We start from the raw sequence: 18,256 nt of genomic DNA, 5'->3' as shown, positions 1-18,256 counted from the left end.
AAATCTGCCACCTGAAGATGACATCAGTAGTACATTTTATATGCTTTGCCCTTTTTTCCCTGGAAATTCACTATGTAATTGAATTTTATTTCATCTTTGATTTTGATCTATATCCACCTACTGTTGTAGCATGTAGCATTCATGTTAAGAGAAACTTTCTAAACATTTATTATTGCAAAGATTTGGATTTTATGACTGTCAAACACAATTTTCTCATTACACATCTGGTATTCATTCCCCCCTTTATTTCAAACACCCCTTGGTGTGAACAGCTCTAGTTACTCTTCAAAGGAGCTTTCTTCTTGAACCTCTCTGTCTCAGCTCCTTATGCAGTTATAGAATCTCTTGCTGTTGGCTATCTTTCTCTAGTGAACACTGACTGTATGTGCATGAGTGTGTGTGTGGGGTGTTTACACCTTAGATGACCTCATTAAACCTTCCTAGAACTCACTCTGTAGACCAGGCTGGCCTCGAACTCACAGACATCCACTTGCCTCTGTCTCTCGAGTGCTGGGATTAAAGATGTGTGCCACCACTGCCTGGCCTAACCATTATGGTTTTATAAATGCTTTCTTTGTGTTGTTAATTCCCAGATTTATATCTGTGGCCATGACCTTTGAAAAATTTATTTCAGTTCTCACAAAAGTAAATCTTAGGTCTTTTCTTCTTTTAAGTCCCATTCCCCCTTAAATGAAGGGTGTTAAATTCCAGGTGATTAAATTTTATTTCAGTTTTAGGTTATTATGTTAATTTCTGTTTCTTGCATTGCTTAGAAAATATGGCTTGTTTTATTTGTACCTTTGAAATTCATTATTTTCAGTGATTTGATACTTGTTTTCATTTAATGTATAGGGGTGTTTTGCCCATATATATATATATCTTCACAGAAGCCAAAAGAGGGTGAGACTGGAGTTACAGATAGTTGTGAATCACCATATGGATGCTGGGAATTGAATCTGGGTCCTCTAGAATAACTGCTTAGCTATCTCTCTAGCTCCCCCGCTCCCCTCCTTTTTGAGACAGAGTCTTTCTATGTAGCCCTGACTGTCCCAAAACTTACCATGTAGATCAGACTGGCCTGTCTCTGCTTTCTGCATGCTGGTTTTAAAGGCATGTGTCAACACTCTTAGTTTTCATTTATCTTAACAGTAATATTACTTTTCTTTCCCATCATGCTTCAGCCTTCTAAAGAGCTGGGGTTACAGACATAGGCCACCATGTCTGTAACTTAATGTTTCTTATTTAATTTCTTAATTGATCTGTGTATGATGATAAAGCAGGTTTGTTTGTATACATAATCCATTTCCATTCATTTGTTGTTTGTGACTTTGGTAATACATAGCTAGTTTGTTTTTATCTTAAAGGGACAGAGTGCTTGCTTGGGATATGTCAGGCCTTAGTACTTGAAAAAGGAAAATAATAAATAAAAGAAAATTTATTAGAGTACTTTCAGTATGTATATGGGCAGACTTTTACAGTGTCACCAGTCTTAAAATCTATATTTTAATATTTAATGGCTTTTAAATGTAATCACTGCACAAATAATTATTAACCTAAAATATTACTATTGCAAGAAGATAAATTGCTCATTATCTCAATACTCAGAAATGACCAAAGGCTTTGCTGTGTATTGTTCCCACATATGTAGAAGGGAATGGAGGGTGGAAGGGGTAGAAGGAAGGCAGATTCTCATGTCAAATATCTTTAGCATCTTTTGCTATGAAGTTACCCAGTTTGTATCACTAATACATCTTCTAGAGCAGGGTACAAGTAGTGTTCTGACTAGTTCCTGGCAGAGAAACAAACATTCATTAAATGTCTGAGGAATGAGAGAGAGATGCTTCCCTTTTTCTCATGCAGATTTCTATGGAGAATGATTATCTGGGACCTCGAAGAATTGAGAGTCTACAAAAAGAAGATGCTGACTGGCAGCGGAAAGCTCACATGGCTGTGTTGTCTATTCAGGATCTCACTGTCAAATATTTTGAAATAACTGCTAAAGCTCAGAAAGGTAAACTTTTCAGTATGATTCCTTAGGCAGTTTTTGAAGATGAGTAGTTAAGTTTTATGTTTAGTCTAATTGTAGTGTTGGGTAAGTGTGGCTCACTGCAGCAGAGAGTAACCATTAGTAGCAAGTCAAGGTATCCTTTCAGCCCCTTCTAGGCATACATGTATGGCCTGCTCAGAGAGTACTGTTGTGGGGTAGCTACCAGAGAATACTTCTTAGACGTGGGGATAAGTCTTTTTTAGCCAGCTGTCAACTTCATTAGGTGTTAGCCTTTCTCAGGGTGAGCTTTTAAGCACAGAATCTATGTTCTGGGTTGACAAACATGAGTTAACAAGAACAGTTAGCCAGAGTTGGAATTGCAGAAGCCAAAAAGCAAGGTTAGTGCATTTAGATACATTCTCAAAATTATGGGTTTTGATGGATTGGGTCTTTGTTTTCATTTTGGCAGGTGGTACTGTCTGCATGCTGAGTTTTATGGTATGAATGATACTTTCATCATAGAGTTAGTTCTACTATGATCTGGGGGCCAACTAAGGATTGAGACTCTGATACAAATACAGAAATAAACACAGTAAGGTTTATTACTGGAAAAACATGATTGAAACAATTAACCATCTATATACATACAAATAAATGTTTTTACAAAATTAAACCTCACAGACTTGACTTAAAAGTGTATCATACTTAAAATAGAACATTTCCCCAGCCTATAATACACTCTATTGATCTTACAATTGCCTTAATATTTGAATACAATTTTTAAAGATGGTCAGAAAATTTAAAAAGACAGAAATATATTTCATATAGAACAGACAATAGGGATAGTTTGTTTGAGACCTTAAAATTGAGGTTCAAGGAGATTCTGAGTTGAAAACTTTAGTTCTACTGTTAGTATGCCTGTTCATGCCACATTAAATAATAAAAAGGTTCTTCCTCTTGGAGTAGTTTAGAGTGAGCACAAACTTGAATTTCATCACTCTGTGCCTTCTGTTCATCTGAAATGTGTGGTCTATTGTCCTTTGTTGTGTGATGTTTGTCTGTTGTCTTTCTCTAACAAAGGGTTTTGCTCCATGTTTATTGAACAACACAGAAAACATGATATGAGAATGAAATGAGAAATTCTCTTCTATAAACATCTTAGAGTTTTGCAGGAGATATTTTATTGATGCAAGCTGACCCAAGATTACACTCAAAACTTAAAACATGTTACCAGCCTATCTCCACATGTTGCTTCCAGCATTTAGGATGGATGTTTGTATTCTTTAAGACTGCTTTCAAGCCGGGCGGTGGTGGTGCACGCCTTTAATCCCAGCACTCGGGAGGCAGAGGCAGGTGGATCTCTGTGAGTTCGAGACCAGCCTGGTCTACAAGAGCTAGTTCCAGGACAGCCCCCAAAGCCACAGGGAAACACACAAAACCACAGGGAAAACAAAAAACAAAAAAAGACTGCTTTCAGCCTATTGGCTGCTTTTAACAAATGATTACCAACCACAACACACACATACTACTCTGGGTCAGGGGCATGGAAGCATATATAGTATAAGATCAAAACTATGCGTTTAGCTTATTATTGCACAATATGATTACATGTAAAGTAGAATGTATAGTAAGATTTGGTTCATTATTCTTCTCTCTGTCTTTCTCTTTTTCTCCTTCCTTCCTTCCTTCCTTCCTTCCTTCCTTCCTTCCTTCCTTCCTTCCTTCCTTCCTTCCTACCTACAGGGTTTCTCTGTATAACAGTCCTGGCTGTCCTGGAACTCTTTGCAGACCAGGCTGACCTCGAACTCTGCCTCCCAAGTGCTGGGATTAAAGGCATGTGTCACCACACCTGGCCCTTCATTGTTTTCTCAAGGGCAAGTTAGACAGGCTGAACACATAGTAGGGAAATAGATTGAGCTCATAGTCAAGGGATGTTATTAACATGGTTGCCTGGTCTGGCAAAATTTCAGTTTTTGAAGGCAAGAGATATTTTCAGAAAAAGCTGTTCCCTCAGTCATTTAAGAGCCACTCAGAATAGCAGTGACTTGTAGCAACAAAGCTTAGAGAGACCAAGAAAAGGGAGCAGCACACCCTCTAAAGAAGCAAATTCCTCATCTGTCAGATCAGCATCACAGGTGATTTCTAAAGACTGTAAGTTCAAGAAACAGCAGTGTTTTTGAAGTAAGCATCACAGGCTTGAAGTCAGCTGGCTGTATGAGCATCAACATAGAAACTTGGTGGTCAGCATAACGAGCTGACTCATTATACTTGTTAAGACGTACATAAATTATGTGCTTATTTCTTAAAGAAAGGAGTTCTAGGGCTGGAGAGATGGTTCAGCACTTAAGAGCACTGACTGCTCTTCCAAAGAACCCTGCATCAATTCCTGACATTCTTGTGGTGGCTCACTTTTGTCTGTTAACTCCAGTTCCAGGGAATCTGATGCCCTTTTTGGCCTCCATAAATGCTAAGCCTACATGGCATGCTTATACTCAGGCAAAATACCTGTACATATAAAGAATTTCTGAAAATTTTAAGGCAAAAGTTATTAAATACTTGTGTTAGTCAGTGTTCAGTTTTTGTGAAGACACGCCGTGACCATAGCAACTCAGTCTAACTTCAAAAGTCGTTCTAGTCTCTTAACAGTCTCAAACTTAATAGTCTAAAGTTCAGAGTCTTTTCTGAGATTCATGCCATCTCTTAACTGTAATCCCTTGTAAAATCAAAATCAAAAAGCAGGTCACATACTTCCAACATATAATGTCTTAGGGTATACATTACCATTCTAAAATAGAGGAAAGGGAGGATAGTGAGAAAATACTGGACCAAAGCAAGACCAAAAACCAGCTGGGCAAACTCCAAACTCTGCATCTCCATATCTGATGTCAAAACACTCTTCAGATCTCCCAATTCTTTTCAGCTTTCTTGACTGCAACATACTCCTCTCTCTTGGACTGGTCACTCCCTGTTAGCAGCTTTCCTCTACAGATATCCCATGACTCTGGCATTTCTAACATCTTGAGGTCTCCAAGGCAATCCAGGTTTCACCTTCACAGCTTCACAAAATGACCTCTCTGGGTTTCTGTGAAGGGACATCCCTGCCACATGCCTACCCTCAGTAGCTTTCTTTAATCTCAGAGGAAGATTTTATAGCCCCTTTCTTGTTTGTTTGTTTTTTTTCTCCATTTTTTTATTTGAATTAGAAACAAAATTGTTTTATATGTCAATCCCAGTTCCGTTTCACTCCTCTCCTTTCCTGCCCCCCCCCACTAACACCCTACCTATCCATACCCTTTCTGCTCCCCAGAGAGGGTGAGGCCTTCCATAGGGGGCCTTCTGAGTCTTGCCTTATCCTATGGGATAGGGCCTAGGCCAACCCCCGTGTGTCTAGTCTGAGGGAGTATCCCTCTATGTGGAATGGACTCCCAAAGTCCATTTCTATGTTAGGGATAAGTACTGATCTACTGCAAGAGGCCCCATAGATTTCCAAGTTCTCACTGATACCCACGTTCATGGGGGTCTGTATCAGTCTGCAGACCAAGAGCTCTCCCTTGTTCAGGTCAGCTGTTTCTGTGGGTTTCACCAGCCTGGTCTGGACCCCTTTGCTTATCCTGCTTCTCTGCAATTGGATTCCAGTTCAGTTCAGTGTTAGCTGTGGGTGTCTGCTTCTACTTTCACTAGCTGCTGGATGAAGGCTCTAGGATGGCATATAAGTTAGTCATCAATTTCATTATCAGGGGAGGCCATTTAAGGTAGCCTCTTGTCTGTTGCTTAGTTTGTTAGTTGGTGTCATCCTTGTAGATCTCTGGACATTTCCCTAGCACCTGATTTCTTTTTAAGCCTATAATGGCTCCCTCTATTATGGTATCTCTTATCTTGCTTTCCTCTATTCTTCCCCTGACTCAACCTTCCTGCTCCCTCATGTCCTCCTCACCCCTCCTCTTCTCCCCTTCTCATTCTCCTAGCTCCCTCTCCCCTCCCCCCTCCCCCCATGCTCCCGGTTTGGTCAGGAGATCTTGTCCCGTTTCTCCTTCTCTGGGAGACCATGTATGTCTCTCTTAGAGTCTTCCTTGTTTCCCAACTTCTCTGGCAATGTATGTCTAAAATCCAAATATGAGTGAGTACATACCATGTTTGTCTTTTTGTGACTGGGTTATCTCGCTCAGAATAAATTCAGCCACACTGGACCTCTCCTAGAAGAGAAGGTATGTGGTACCCTCGAACGAATTGGTACAGGAGACCTCTTGCTGAACATAACACCAGTAGCACAAACATTGAGATCGAAAATTAATAAATGGGACCTCCTGAAACTGAGAAGGCAAAGGACACAGTCAGCAAGACAAAGCAGCAGCCCACAGAATGAAAAAAGATATTCACCAACCCCTGACATCTGACAGAGGGCTGATCTACAAAATTTACAAAGAACTCAAGAAGCTAGTCTCCAAAACACCAAATAATCCTATTAAAAAGTGGGGTACAGAACTAAATAGAGAATTTCCAGCAGAGGAGTCTAAAATGGCTGATAGGCACTTAAGAAAGTGCTCAACATCCTTAGTCATCAGGGAAATGCAAATCAAAACAACTCTGAGATACCTTCTTACTCCTGTCAGAATGGCTAAAATCAAAAACAACAATGACAGTTTATGCTGGAGAGGATGTGGAGAAAAGGGAACATTCCTCCATTGCTGGTTGGAGTGCCAACTCGTATAGCCACTTTGGAAATCAGTATGGTAATTCCTCAGGAAAATGGGAATCAGTCTACCACAAGATCCAGCAATTCCATTCTTAGTTGTATACCCCAAAGAAGCACATTCATACAGCAAGGACATCTGTTCAACTTTGTTCATAATAGCAGCATTATTTGTAATAGCCAGAACCTGGAAGCAGCCTAGATGCCCCTCAACTGAAGAATGGATAGAGCAAATGTGGTACATTTACACAATGGAGTACTACTCAGTGGAAAAATAAAACAATGGAATCTTGAAATTCACAGGCAACTGTATGGAACTAGCCCCTTTCTTCTACCCTTGACTCTAATGCCAGAGCCATGTGCCTGAATCTGCCAAATTCTGCTTTCTAGGTTGGAACATGGCCCTCTTGTTCAATTACATCTTGTTCAGCTTTCTGTCCTTCACTGCCTAAGTGTGGCTGTCCTGAAATCTGCTTTGTAGATAAGAGGCTGGCCTCAGATTCAGAGATCCTCCAGCCACTGCCTTCTGATTACTGGGATTAAAGGTATGCACCACCATACCTGGACCCAAACTGTTCTTTCATTCCTTTTCACAAGTTGGATGCTTAGCTGGGTAGGATCTTGTCCCAAGGCCACCATTCCCTTTATTCCATTTCTTAATCTGTTTATCTCCTTGAACACAGGTTTTAGCAACATTCCACTTCCTGGTGCCCCTTTCCTCCTCATATTGTACATTTTGTATTTTTCCTTGATTTGCTTGTTCCTTTTCATTATAAATCTTAAGAATCAACACTAGTAACAACATGATAGAACCTATACTAGGCTTTTTTGAGATCTCCTTTCAGTGCAATTAATCCAAAACTTTTCACTTTAGCCTTAGGCAGACTTTTCGTACAAGAGCAAAAAATCAGCCACTTTCTTTACCAATAAAGATATCACAAGGACTATCTCTAGGCAAATTCTAAATTTGCCTAAAATTCTAGAATTTTAAATTTTAAATTTAAATTCTAAAATTCTCCTGAAACCTCTAATGCCAGCCCCACCCCACCCCCCAGTCCAAATCATCCTCAGCATTACTGTCTTCCATTATTGCCCATTAAGCAGCATTTAAAGCATCCCACTTCTTTCCTAAACCAAAGTACCACATGGTCAGGCCTATACAGAAACCCCAGTCCCTGGTACCAACTTCTGCCTTGATTAGGTTTCTATTGATGTGAAGAGATACCCCAACCAGAGCATCTCTTATAAAGGAAAACCTTTAATTGGGCTAGCTTCCAATTTCAGAGGTTTAGTCCATTATCATTTTGGCAGGACATAGCAGCATGTATGCAGGCACACATGGTTTGGAGAAGAAGCTGAGAGTTCTACATATTGAGCTGTAGGCAACAGGAAGTGAATTGACTCACTAGGAATATCTTGAACATATGAAACGTCAAAGCACACCTGTGCAGTGACACACTTCATCTAATAAGGCCACACCTTCTAATAGTGCCACTCCCTATGGGGCCATTTTCTTTCAAACTACCACATTTCTATATTGTAAAAGATGATTAGGACAAAGTAATAGTACAAAATTAATCACCCTTTAAAACATAAAAGAAGGTACCAGTGAGTATATCTCATATTAAATTTTGAACTAATCTAATTGCCAATATCTGTAAGAAAGCATCTATCATATTAAAGTGTGATTGGGCATAAAGATACGAGTTAAGGTTTCAGGTGACACCACTGTCAATGCTCCTATCAGTATTCTTTTAAAAAAACAAAACAAAACAACTTTTTGTTTATGTGCACATGTGCACATGTCTATGTGTTTTTTTTTTTTTTTTGTGTGTGTATATGTATGTATGTATGTATGTATGTATGTATGTATGTATGTATGTATGTATGTATATGTGTGAATGCAGGTTCCCATGGAGGCCCAAGTCATTGACTGTACTGGAGCTGGCTTTATATGTCTTTATGAGTTACCCAAATGTAGGTGATGCTAATTGACCTTGGGTTCTTTGGAAAGTCAGTGGGTGCTCCTATTCGTTGAGCTATCTCTAGTTCTGCTTTTGTTTTGTTTTGTTTGTTTGGTTTTTTTGTTTTTCGAGACAGGTTTTCTTTGTGTAGTTTTGGAGCCTATCCTGGCACTTGCTCTGTAGACCAAGCTGGCCTTGAACTCACATATCTCTATAGGACTTTGCCTCCCGCATGCTGGAATTAAAGGCTTGTGTCACCACTGCCTGGCTTAGTCCTGCTTTTTAAAAAATTGTTAGGTATTAGCTATCTACCAACAATTAGTATCTGAGCCAGGCCTATGTTATTACAAACTAAGAAGTTCTTCCTTTCTGGGCAGTAGTGGCTCAAACTTTTAATCCCAACACTTGAGAGACAGAGGCAGGTGAATCTCTTGAGTTCAAGGCCAGCCTGTTCTACAGAATGAGTTCTAGGACACCCAGCATTCTTACACAAAGTTCTTCCTTTTTGCGTAAGGAAGAGGGCTGTGCTCTGTTTCATAGCTTATGGTTCAATTTTTACCTTCTGGATGAGAGCTGAACTAGTGTGTGGTATTAGTTCCTCCTGCATGCGGTTATCACAAAATTTTTAGCTTACACAACGGTAAGCCATGGAATGTAGGATTGAATATTTAGGGCTTAGAGTTAAGCTAGTTTTACATAAGTACTGTATATGTGCATTTTGATCATGTTCACCCGCATTCTTAAATGTTATTTTTATTGATAAATTTATTGTTTTTTTGAGACAGGGTCTCTTTATGTAGCCCTGGCTGTCCTGTAACTGACTCACTATGTGAATGAGGCTGGCTTCAACTCACCATGCCCAGCTTTAAGCTATTTGTAAAAAATGATTTGTACATATTTTCTATTTATGTGTATGTGAGTCTGTGTGTTTATGTGCACCACCAGAAAAAGGTGTCTGCTTCTCTGGAACTGGTCATTACAGGTAGCTGTGAACTGCTATGTGAATTCTATGTACCAAACCTAAGTCCTCTGCAAGAACAGTAAATATGCTTATCTTCTCAGCCCTCTCTGCATCCCATGTTGAAGGTTATTTTTTTGTTTTGTTTTGTTTGAGTCAGTGTCTCACTATATAGCTGTGGCTGTTATAGAATTCACTATGTAGACCAGGTTGGCCTCAAACTTAGAGAGACCTGCCTCTGCCTCCTGAATGTTGTGATTAAAGGCATGCACCATTGCTTGAGATAACAGAATGAATGATACTATTGAACTATATTTTAGAGATATTAAACAATTTATTTTGGGCGTCAGTGAAATTAAGACCTCATAGTTCTTTATTGCCTAGTCTAGTAGTTTTGTGCCTTACTATTTCTACAAAATTGTTATTACCAGCTGTGTATGATCGGATGCGAGCAGATCAGAAGAAATTTGGCAAAGCATCATGGGCAGCAGCTGCAGAACGCATGGAAAAACTCCAGTATGCAGTTTCTAAGGAGACTTTGCAGATGATGAGAGCTAAAGAGATTTGTCTGGAACAGAAGAAACATGCACTGAAGGAAGAGGTAAGAAGAGCAGTCATTAAAATAGATACACTGTAAAAAGTTGGGATTAGCATATATTAGATTTTTGGTTTTGATAAACAATCCCTCCCCACCCCCAGTTTCACTGTAGCTTTGGAGGCTGTCCTGGGACTGGCTTTGTAGACCACGCTGGCCTCAAACTCAGAGATCTACCTGCCTCTTCCTCCCGAGTGCTGGGATTAAAGGTGTGTGCCACCACTGTCTGGTGATAGAAATCTTTTTTTTTTTCTTTTCCTTTTTTTGGGGGGGTTTGAGAGAGGGTTTCTCTGTATTGCTTTGGGTGTTGTCCTGGAACTCGCTCTGTAGACCAGTCTGGCCTCGATCTGCCTTCTGAGTGCTAGGTGTGAGCTACCAATGCCTGGCTAGAAATCTTTTTTGATATTATAACACTTTCTTATTACACTGCCAGTTTTTTAGTGTGTGTGTGTGTGTGTGTGTGTGATATGCATGTGTTTGAATGTGTATGCATGAGGGCAGTCAGTCTTGGGTGTCACTCCTCAGTTTATGACTACTTTGGTTTTTTGAGAAAGGATGTTTCATTGCCTGGAACTCATCACTTTAGCTGGGCAGGCCAACCCAAAGGCTCTACCCTTCTCTGCCTCTCCAGCCCTGGGATTTCAAACTTGTGCTACTACACTCAGCATTTTTATATAGATGGGCCCTGGGGGTCAGATTCTTAGACTTGAATAATATCTTAGCTTCTTTCTGGTGCTATGATACACATATAGATATTTGGTTTATACTTCCAGGTCACTGTCCCTCCCTGAGGGTTGTCATGCAGAGGCTTGACCCAGAAACCATGGAGGAATGAATGCTGCTTGTTGGCTTGTTCTCTCACTGGCTCAGGCTCATATTAAGCTAGTTTGCTTAAACTGCCCAGGATAGCCAGGTGTAGTGATGCATACCTTTAATTCCAGCCCTTAGGAGACAGGCAGATCTCTGTGTTTGAGGCTAGTCTGATCTACAAAGTGAGTTCCAGCATAGCCAGGGCAGCTTCATAGAGAAATCCCTGTCTTGTAAAATAAAAAATAAAACAAAAAGCTGCTCAGGTGATTCTAGGCTGTGTCAGGTTGACAGTTAATGATAACTAGGATACATGGCTATTTTCTAAAGTTATTTTTTTTCTCTCTTTCTTAAAAGATTTATTGTGTATACTGTGTTTTGCTTGTGTGTATGCCTGTGCTCCAGAAGAGGGCACCAGATCTCATTATAGATGGTTGTGAGCCACCATGTGGTTGTTGGAAATTGAACTCAGGACCTCTGGAAGAGCAGTCAATGCTCTTAACCCCTGAGACATTTCTCCAACCCCTCTTAAGTTACTTTTTATATAAGACACCATGATCAAGCAAGGCACCTTAAAAAGAAGGGAATTCAACTTTGGGCTCCTGGTTCCAGAGATTTAGAGCCCATGACCAATCATGGCAGGGAGCATGGCAGCACTCAGGCAAGAATAGCACTAGAGCATTTCTAGACATTTCTGTCTAGAAAGGAGCACAAGGCAGAGAAAGCCAAGTGGGAATGGTGGTAGTCTTTTGAAACCTCAAAACTCATTCCCAATGACATAGGTCTTCCAAAAAGGCCACACCTCCTAATCCTTCCAGAATAGTTTACCAAATGGGGACCAAGCACTCAGATATGCTGGTGGGGCCATTATCATTTAAACCACTATACTTCATAGCCCATTTTTATACCTTTTTCTGTGAGGTGTTTGTGATGGTACCCGCTTAAAGATTGCCACCTGTAGAAGATCTGGACACATTGTATTTCACAGTATCTTTGCATAACAATAGACAGCTATATACCAAGGAACAAAAAAGGCCACTCAAACTTGTTTTGAAAAGCAAGTTTCTCTGTTAGAACTTTGGGGGAGAGTCTTGAGTCAGTAGAGTTGTTTTGGGATTGTCCCTGTCAAGACCATACCATTACCTTTGTTTTATCAGGCACAAACAGAGTTGGGGTTTAGTTTTCTTGACCACCTTCATTAAGAAAACCTCATTGCTGCTTTCATTATCATCTTCTGATCGTGTCGAAGTATAGCATTGACTTCACTGTTGGGGCCTACATTATGCCTTAAAATATTAGATTTGTGTATGTTTTATGTATTTGCCTCCTGAGCCCTGTCTTATGATTAAACTGGTCTGCAATATATTGCTTTTACTGAAGAGCCTGCTCCCCCCTCCCCATATCATCTGTTGATAGTTTTTATAAGAACTAGAAGCAGTAAATGTTAAGGACTAGAAGTATGTTTTTGAAAATGAGGGTAGTGAGTCCCTGCTGAAGATTAAGGATAGTGTGGGAGGTAAACCTTAAGCTGATCTAGTTGCTTATAGTCAGACTCCATTGTTTAGATAATACTGTTTGGTCAGTATGTAACAGGTGAAAAGTGTTGTTGAGGGACAGAGAGACGACTCAGTGGTTATTCCCAACATCCATGTGGTACCTAGCTGGCTGTAACTCCTGTCCCAGTGGATTTGTTTCCCTCTTCTAACCTCAGTGGGCACTGCATACCTATGATGCACAGACATTCATGAAGACAAAACCATCTATAAATGTAAAAATTTTAACATTTAAATGTTTATTAAATGTTGAACTTTTCCCTTACCAGTTTTATTGATAATTGTTTGGGATAATTGTTTATTTTAGTACACATTATTTTTCCCTATGTAAATGAGATAGAATCTCTCTTTGTGACCTTGCCTGGCCTCCTTCATTTCTCCATAACAGATTTTTTTTTTAATTTTAAGTTTTTAAACATTCATGTGTGTTTATGTGTACACTGTTGAATGCCCATGTGGTTGTAAGCTGCTTGCTTGTTGTGGGTGATGGGAATTAAACTTGGATCCTCTGGAAGAGTGGCAAGGACTCCTAACTGGCACCACCTCTATAGCTCCACAGACCCATGATTCTTCAAGATACTTTAATCTCCAAACTTTGATGTTCTGTTTAATTCTTCTTGTTTCTTTGCTATTTTTTCTTGATATTTGGGGCTGTTTTTTTAAAAAAATATATATATTTTATGTATGAGTGCTCTGAATGTATACATGCATGCTAGAAGAGGGCCCCATATCCTATTACAGAAGGTTGTGAGACACCTTGTGGTTACTGGGAATTGAACTTAGGACCTCTGAAAGAGCAGCCAGTGCTCTTAACCGCTAAGCCATCTCTCCAGCCCCAATATTTGGAGTTCTACACAACTCAAATTACCCCTTTGTCCTAGTCACTGTTCTGTTGCTGTGAAAAGACACCACAACCAAGGAAACTCTTATAAACAAAGGAAAACATTCCATTCAGGGCTTGCTTACAATTACAATTACAGAGGTTAGTCCATTATCTTCACGACAGGGAGCATGGTGGTGTGCATGGCCTGGCAGTAGCTAAGAGTTACATCCTGGTCCTCAGACAGAGAAAAAAGAGAGAATGCCTGCCTGGCTTGGACTTTGAAACTTCAAGACCCACCCCCAGTGACATAATTCCTCCTGGCCACATGTACTCCAACAATTTCAATACCTAATCCTTCTAATCCTTTCAAACGATGCCACTCCCTAGTAACTAGAATTTAGATATTTAACCTATAGGGTCATTGTTACTCAATCCACCACACTCTCTCAGTTCATTAAACAAAAATAAGTACTTTCCCCAGAAATTTAAGTGAGTGGGAGAGATAAATGACTCATCCTACCTCCTGCCCTGCCTACCCCATATAGGATGTATTTAAGTTTTTTATTATTATTATTGTGTTGTTATGTAGGAGTGCTTATGCCATGATGTTTCTGTGGAGTCAGAGGAGAACTGTGTGGAGTCATGTCTTTCCTTCCACAATTAAGTTGCTTCTGGAGATGGAATTTGGTGTTCTTGGGGATCAAATTCAGGTTTCCGGGCTTTCCAGGCAAGCGCCTTTAACCTACTGAACCATGTCACTGATCCTGCACATTGCCTTTTTAAAGCTGTTTTTTGAAAATATGAATAAGATATGGTCATAGAATATAGTGAGATTTGAAAACTACATGTGAAAATGATTTGTGAGCTTGGTCAGATTCAAGGTGGACCATTGGAGAAGTACAGAGCTTAGACTAGAGAGTTGTGGGCAAGAGGTAAGAAGCAAAGTTGGAAAAACAAGAGTGTTTGTATGCTCTGCCAAGAGTCAGATTTTATCCTTAAAGCAGCATGTTTCAGCTGACCTGAGCTTGTGGGAGCTCACAGACTCTGCACCAACAGCTAGGGAGCCTGCATGGGACCAACCTAGGCCTTCTGCATGTGTGTGACAGTTGTGTAGCTTTGTCTGTTTTGGGGGCCTCTGGCAGTAGGATCAGGACCTGTCCCTGCATTTGAGCTGGCTTTTGGGAACCCATTCTCCATGCTGGGATGCCTTGGCTAGCCTTGATATAGGGCTTGGTCCTTTATCAACCTGATGTGCCATGCTTTGTTGATTCCTCTGGGACACTTGCGCCTTTCTGAATGGAGGAGGAGTGGATGATGGGGGCAGTATAGATGGGAGGTGGGGAGGAGGGAACAGGAACAAAGGAGGGAGGAGAAACTGGCTGGTATATAAAATAAATGAAAAAAAATTTAATAAAAAAAAAGAAAACAGCATGTCTCCATCGTAAGTAAACATGATAAGATTTGAGCAATTGCTCTAAGTGTAGAGGATGCATTTTAGGGGGATCTTTCTATGGAGAACTCAGTTTCACAAACTTGATTTCAGTGTCAATAGTAGAAACCAAGGTATGAATCAAAAAAAAACACATACAACTCTCCCCTCTCATAATTTGGACCTTTTGTACAGTAGTGGATGAAGACTATATTGAAAGCAATATGGAATTGGGAAAACATAAAAACTACATAAAAAATACTTGGGGGCAATTTCAGGTTACAAAACTTTTTTCCCCCAAGTTTTCTTTATTACTTTTTGTAAGTGTGTCTTCATGACAAGAGTATTCAGACTAGTCATGTCCAGTTCTTATTGTTTTAATGGACAGTGGAATTGGAAAGCAAGCCCAACTTTCATAGTCCCTGCCGCAAGGTGTAACACATGTTGGTTTCTTCTGGAATACAAACATGGTTCTTACTGCTTTAACACCCAGACAATTGAAATCACATCTACCAAATAAAGGGAATGCTACAATGGAGTCAAAACTAGGAAGAGAAAACAGGATTCTCTGTGTAGCCCTAGCTGTCCTAGAACTCACTCTGTAGACCAGGCTGGCCTTGAACTTAGAGATCCACCTGAGTACTGGGATCAAAGGTGTGCACAACCACTGCCAGGCTATAGAAATTTTTTTTTCATCATTTTATAATATCCTTTCTTCGTTTTCTTTCTTGCATTCTCAACCCACACTCAAACCAGTGTACATAGATACATGTGTACATTTACAAAGCCATGCACATTTAAATCCATTTTATTAAGGAGTGTAGCTCAGTGGTGGAACTCTTGCATAGAGTGCACTCGACACCCAGCACTAAAATAATAATGAAAAGTTAAATAAAGCCATTTATATAGTCACATAATAGAATAATCTAGCCATCACCAGCCGTAGTGTTTACACAGAACTGTTGAATAAACAAAACAAATAATAAAATCTCTGAGTCATGATGCATTTGTTTCCAGTCATATTTTTATCCCCACTGGCAGTGTATGATTGTTAGAATGTGGAAAACAATATGTATTTACTTTTAAGATGTATCTCTTGAAATATTTAGCTGTCTTTTCTAACTATGTTCTTTTAATTTTTTTTAAAAAATAATTCTGTTTATTTTCTGGATTCAGGTCTACACAATATAGAACCACATTTCTCTCATTCTCTGGGTTACTCATTTTTATTTTAAAATACTAAATGTGGAGCCAGGTATGGTGGAGCATACTGTTAATTGTCCTAGCACCTTCAAGGTAGAGACAGGAAAATTGAGTTCAGTTCATCCTCAGCTATGTAACAAGTATAGGCCAGGGGCCTTGGCTATGTGAGAGATCCTATATCAACACCCTCAAACCTCAAGTATTTGTCAAGCTTTTACTCTCATGCCTACTTTTAAAACTTGGCATCTGGGTGGTGGTGATGTACAACTTTAATCCCTGCACTTGGGAGGCAGAGGCAGGCAGATCTGTGATCTACAGAGTGAGTTCCAGGACAGCCAGCACTGTTACACAGAGAAACTCTGTTTTGAAAAAAAAATAAATTTTATGTATATGAATGTTTTGCCTGTATGAATATATGTATACTGTATATATGCTTGGTACCCATGGAGGTCAGACATCTGATTCCCTGGGATTGGTGTTAGGGATGGTTGTCTACCATGTGGGTGCTGGGAAATACATTGGTTCCTTTCTTAACTTCGGAGCCATCTTTCCAGGCCCCTTGTTTTATGTAGAACATGTAGTTTTTTCAGGGCATGCGAGAGAGATGGATCAATGGTTAAGAGAACCGACAGCCACAAAGGCAGCTAACAACTCTCTGTAACTCCATTTTCAGACAGCCCAGCACCTTCTTCTGTTTTCTTTGAACACTGTCTGCTCATGGCACATAGATATATATGCAGGCAAAACACCCTTACGCATGAAAGTTTAAAGATTGTATTTATGAATCTGTGTTTGGTTTGAGGAAGCCAAAATGTTCCACAATGGCATTGTTAATAATTTTTCTTTTAAATATAGGGTCTGATTATATAATCCAGGCTGCCCTTGAGCTTGATCTTCCTGCCCTTTCCTGTTTCTCTGTGTTAGGATTGCCAGTGGATGCCAGCATCCTGGGCTTACTGACACTGTAGTAAAGTTTCTCTGCTAGTTTGAAAAACAGCACATGAAATAAACTCAGATGCCTCAAAGCTATACACTAGAAAGCAGTCTTTTTGTTAGTAGATTAAATCATGATTTTTTTCCTCCTCTTTTACATCCCCCCCTCACTGTGTGTGTGAGTGTGTGTGTGTGTGTGTGTGTGTGTGTGTTGCTAGAAGGCAAAGTTGAAAACCTTGTCTGGGACAATTTGCACTTTGTATTCATCATCTCTGAAGGATTTCAGCCCCATCCCATGTTCCCCTGAGGCATTTCTACTGAAATTTTCCTTTAATGAGCTTGCTTCTTCTTGTTACTGGCTATCAGGATTTCTTTTCAAATCCCAGCCTTTTTATTGCCTGTGAAGTAGACTTTGTCAGACATGATTTGTCTGACACTGACCTGCTCTGGCAATACAGGGTGCCAAGGCAAAGACCCCTGACTCCTAACATTAGAAAGTACAGCTCCTGTTAAATAGGCCTCCAGTGGTAGAGGAAGGGTGAGGCTAAACCAGAGCTCTAGAGTTTGAGTCTGTGTGGTCATTTTATAAGCCACATCTGGGGTTGTAATAGTCTGCTTTTAAAAGTCTTGCATTATGTGTCTGAAGTCTTCAAAGGATTTTAAAAAATTGCCAGTTAGTCATTCTTACCAGGTTTATGCATGATAATATATATATATAATATATATATATTATATATATATTATATATTTTATTTTATATGTATTTAACTGTGATGATGTACTGTGTCAGTTTTAATAGCCTTAATTTAGTTTAAGGTGTCTGCATTACTCATGAGAAACACATGTAAAATATTAAACCCATCCCAAATAAATGCTTTGCCCCTGCAGTCTTCTGTTGGTAACACAACCTACCGCAAACTTTAGAGTAAGGGGAGGATACGCGTGCGTGCGTGCGTGCGTGCGTGCGTGCGTGCGTGCGTGCGTGCGTGCGTGCGTGCGTGCGTGCGTGCGTGCGAGTCTGGTGTGTGTGCGTGCGTGCGTGCGTGCGTGCGTGCGTACGTATATTTGTTGAGACAAGGTCTTAACTTGTCTTAGCCCTGGAATTTGCCTTACAGAACAGGCTGGCTTCCTGAGTGCTAAGTTTTATTTTTAAAAATGTCAGTACTTCAGGGCTGGAAAGATAGCTCAGAGGTAAAGGCTGCTCTTTCAGAGGCCCCAGCAACCACATGGTGGCTCACAACCATCTATAATGTGATTTGGTGCCCTCTTCTGCCACTTTACATGCCAGAACACTGTATATATAATAAATAAATA

The 18,256-nt window shown here is 40.0% G+C and overlaps 1 protein-coding gene across 1 annotated transcript in view; it reads left to right on the top strand.

Moving 5' to 3' along the window:
• The window catches only part of Jmy (junction mediating and regulatory protein, p53 cofactor), a 64,832-nt gene that overhangs the window by 22,515 nt on the left and 24,061 nt on the right, over positions 1 to 18,256 (top strand). Inside the window, 2 exon segments of the mRNA XM_027401722.2 lie at positions 1,861 to 2,011; positions 10,031 to 10,200. Of these exon segments, the coding sequence (XP_027257523.1) occupies positions 1,861 to 2,011; positions 10,031 to 10,200 (321 nt within the window).

The sequence above is a fragment of the Cricetulus griseus genome, chromosome 2, assembly GCF_003668045.3.
Source record: "Cricetulus griseus strain 17A/GY chromosome 2, alternate assembly CriGri-PICRH-1.0, whole genome shotgun sequence".
In the NCBI taxonomy this organism is placed as follows: Eukaryota; Metazoa; Chordata; class Mammalia; order Rodentia; family Cricetidae; genus Cricetulus; species Cricetulus griseus.
The sequence above is the reverse complement of the archived record's forward strand: the minus strand, read 5'-3'. Positions and strand labels throughout refer to the sequence as shown.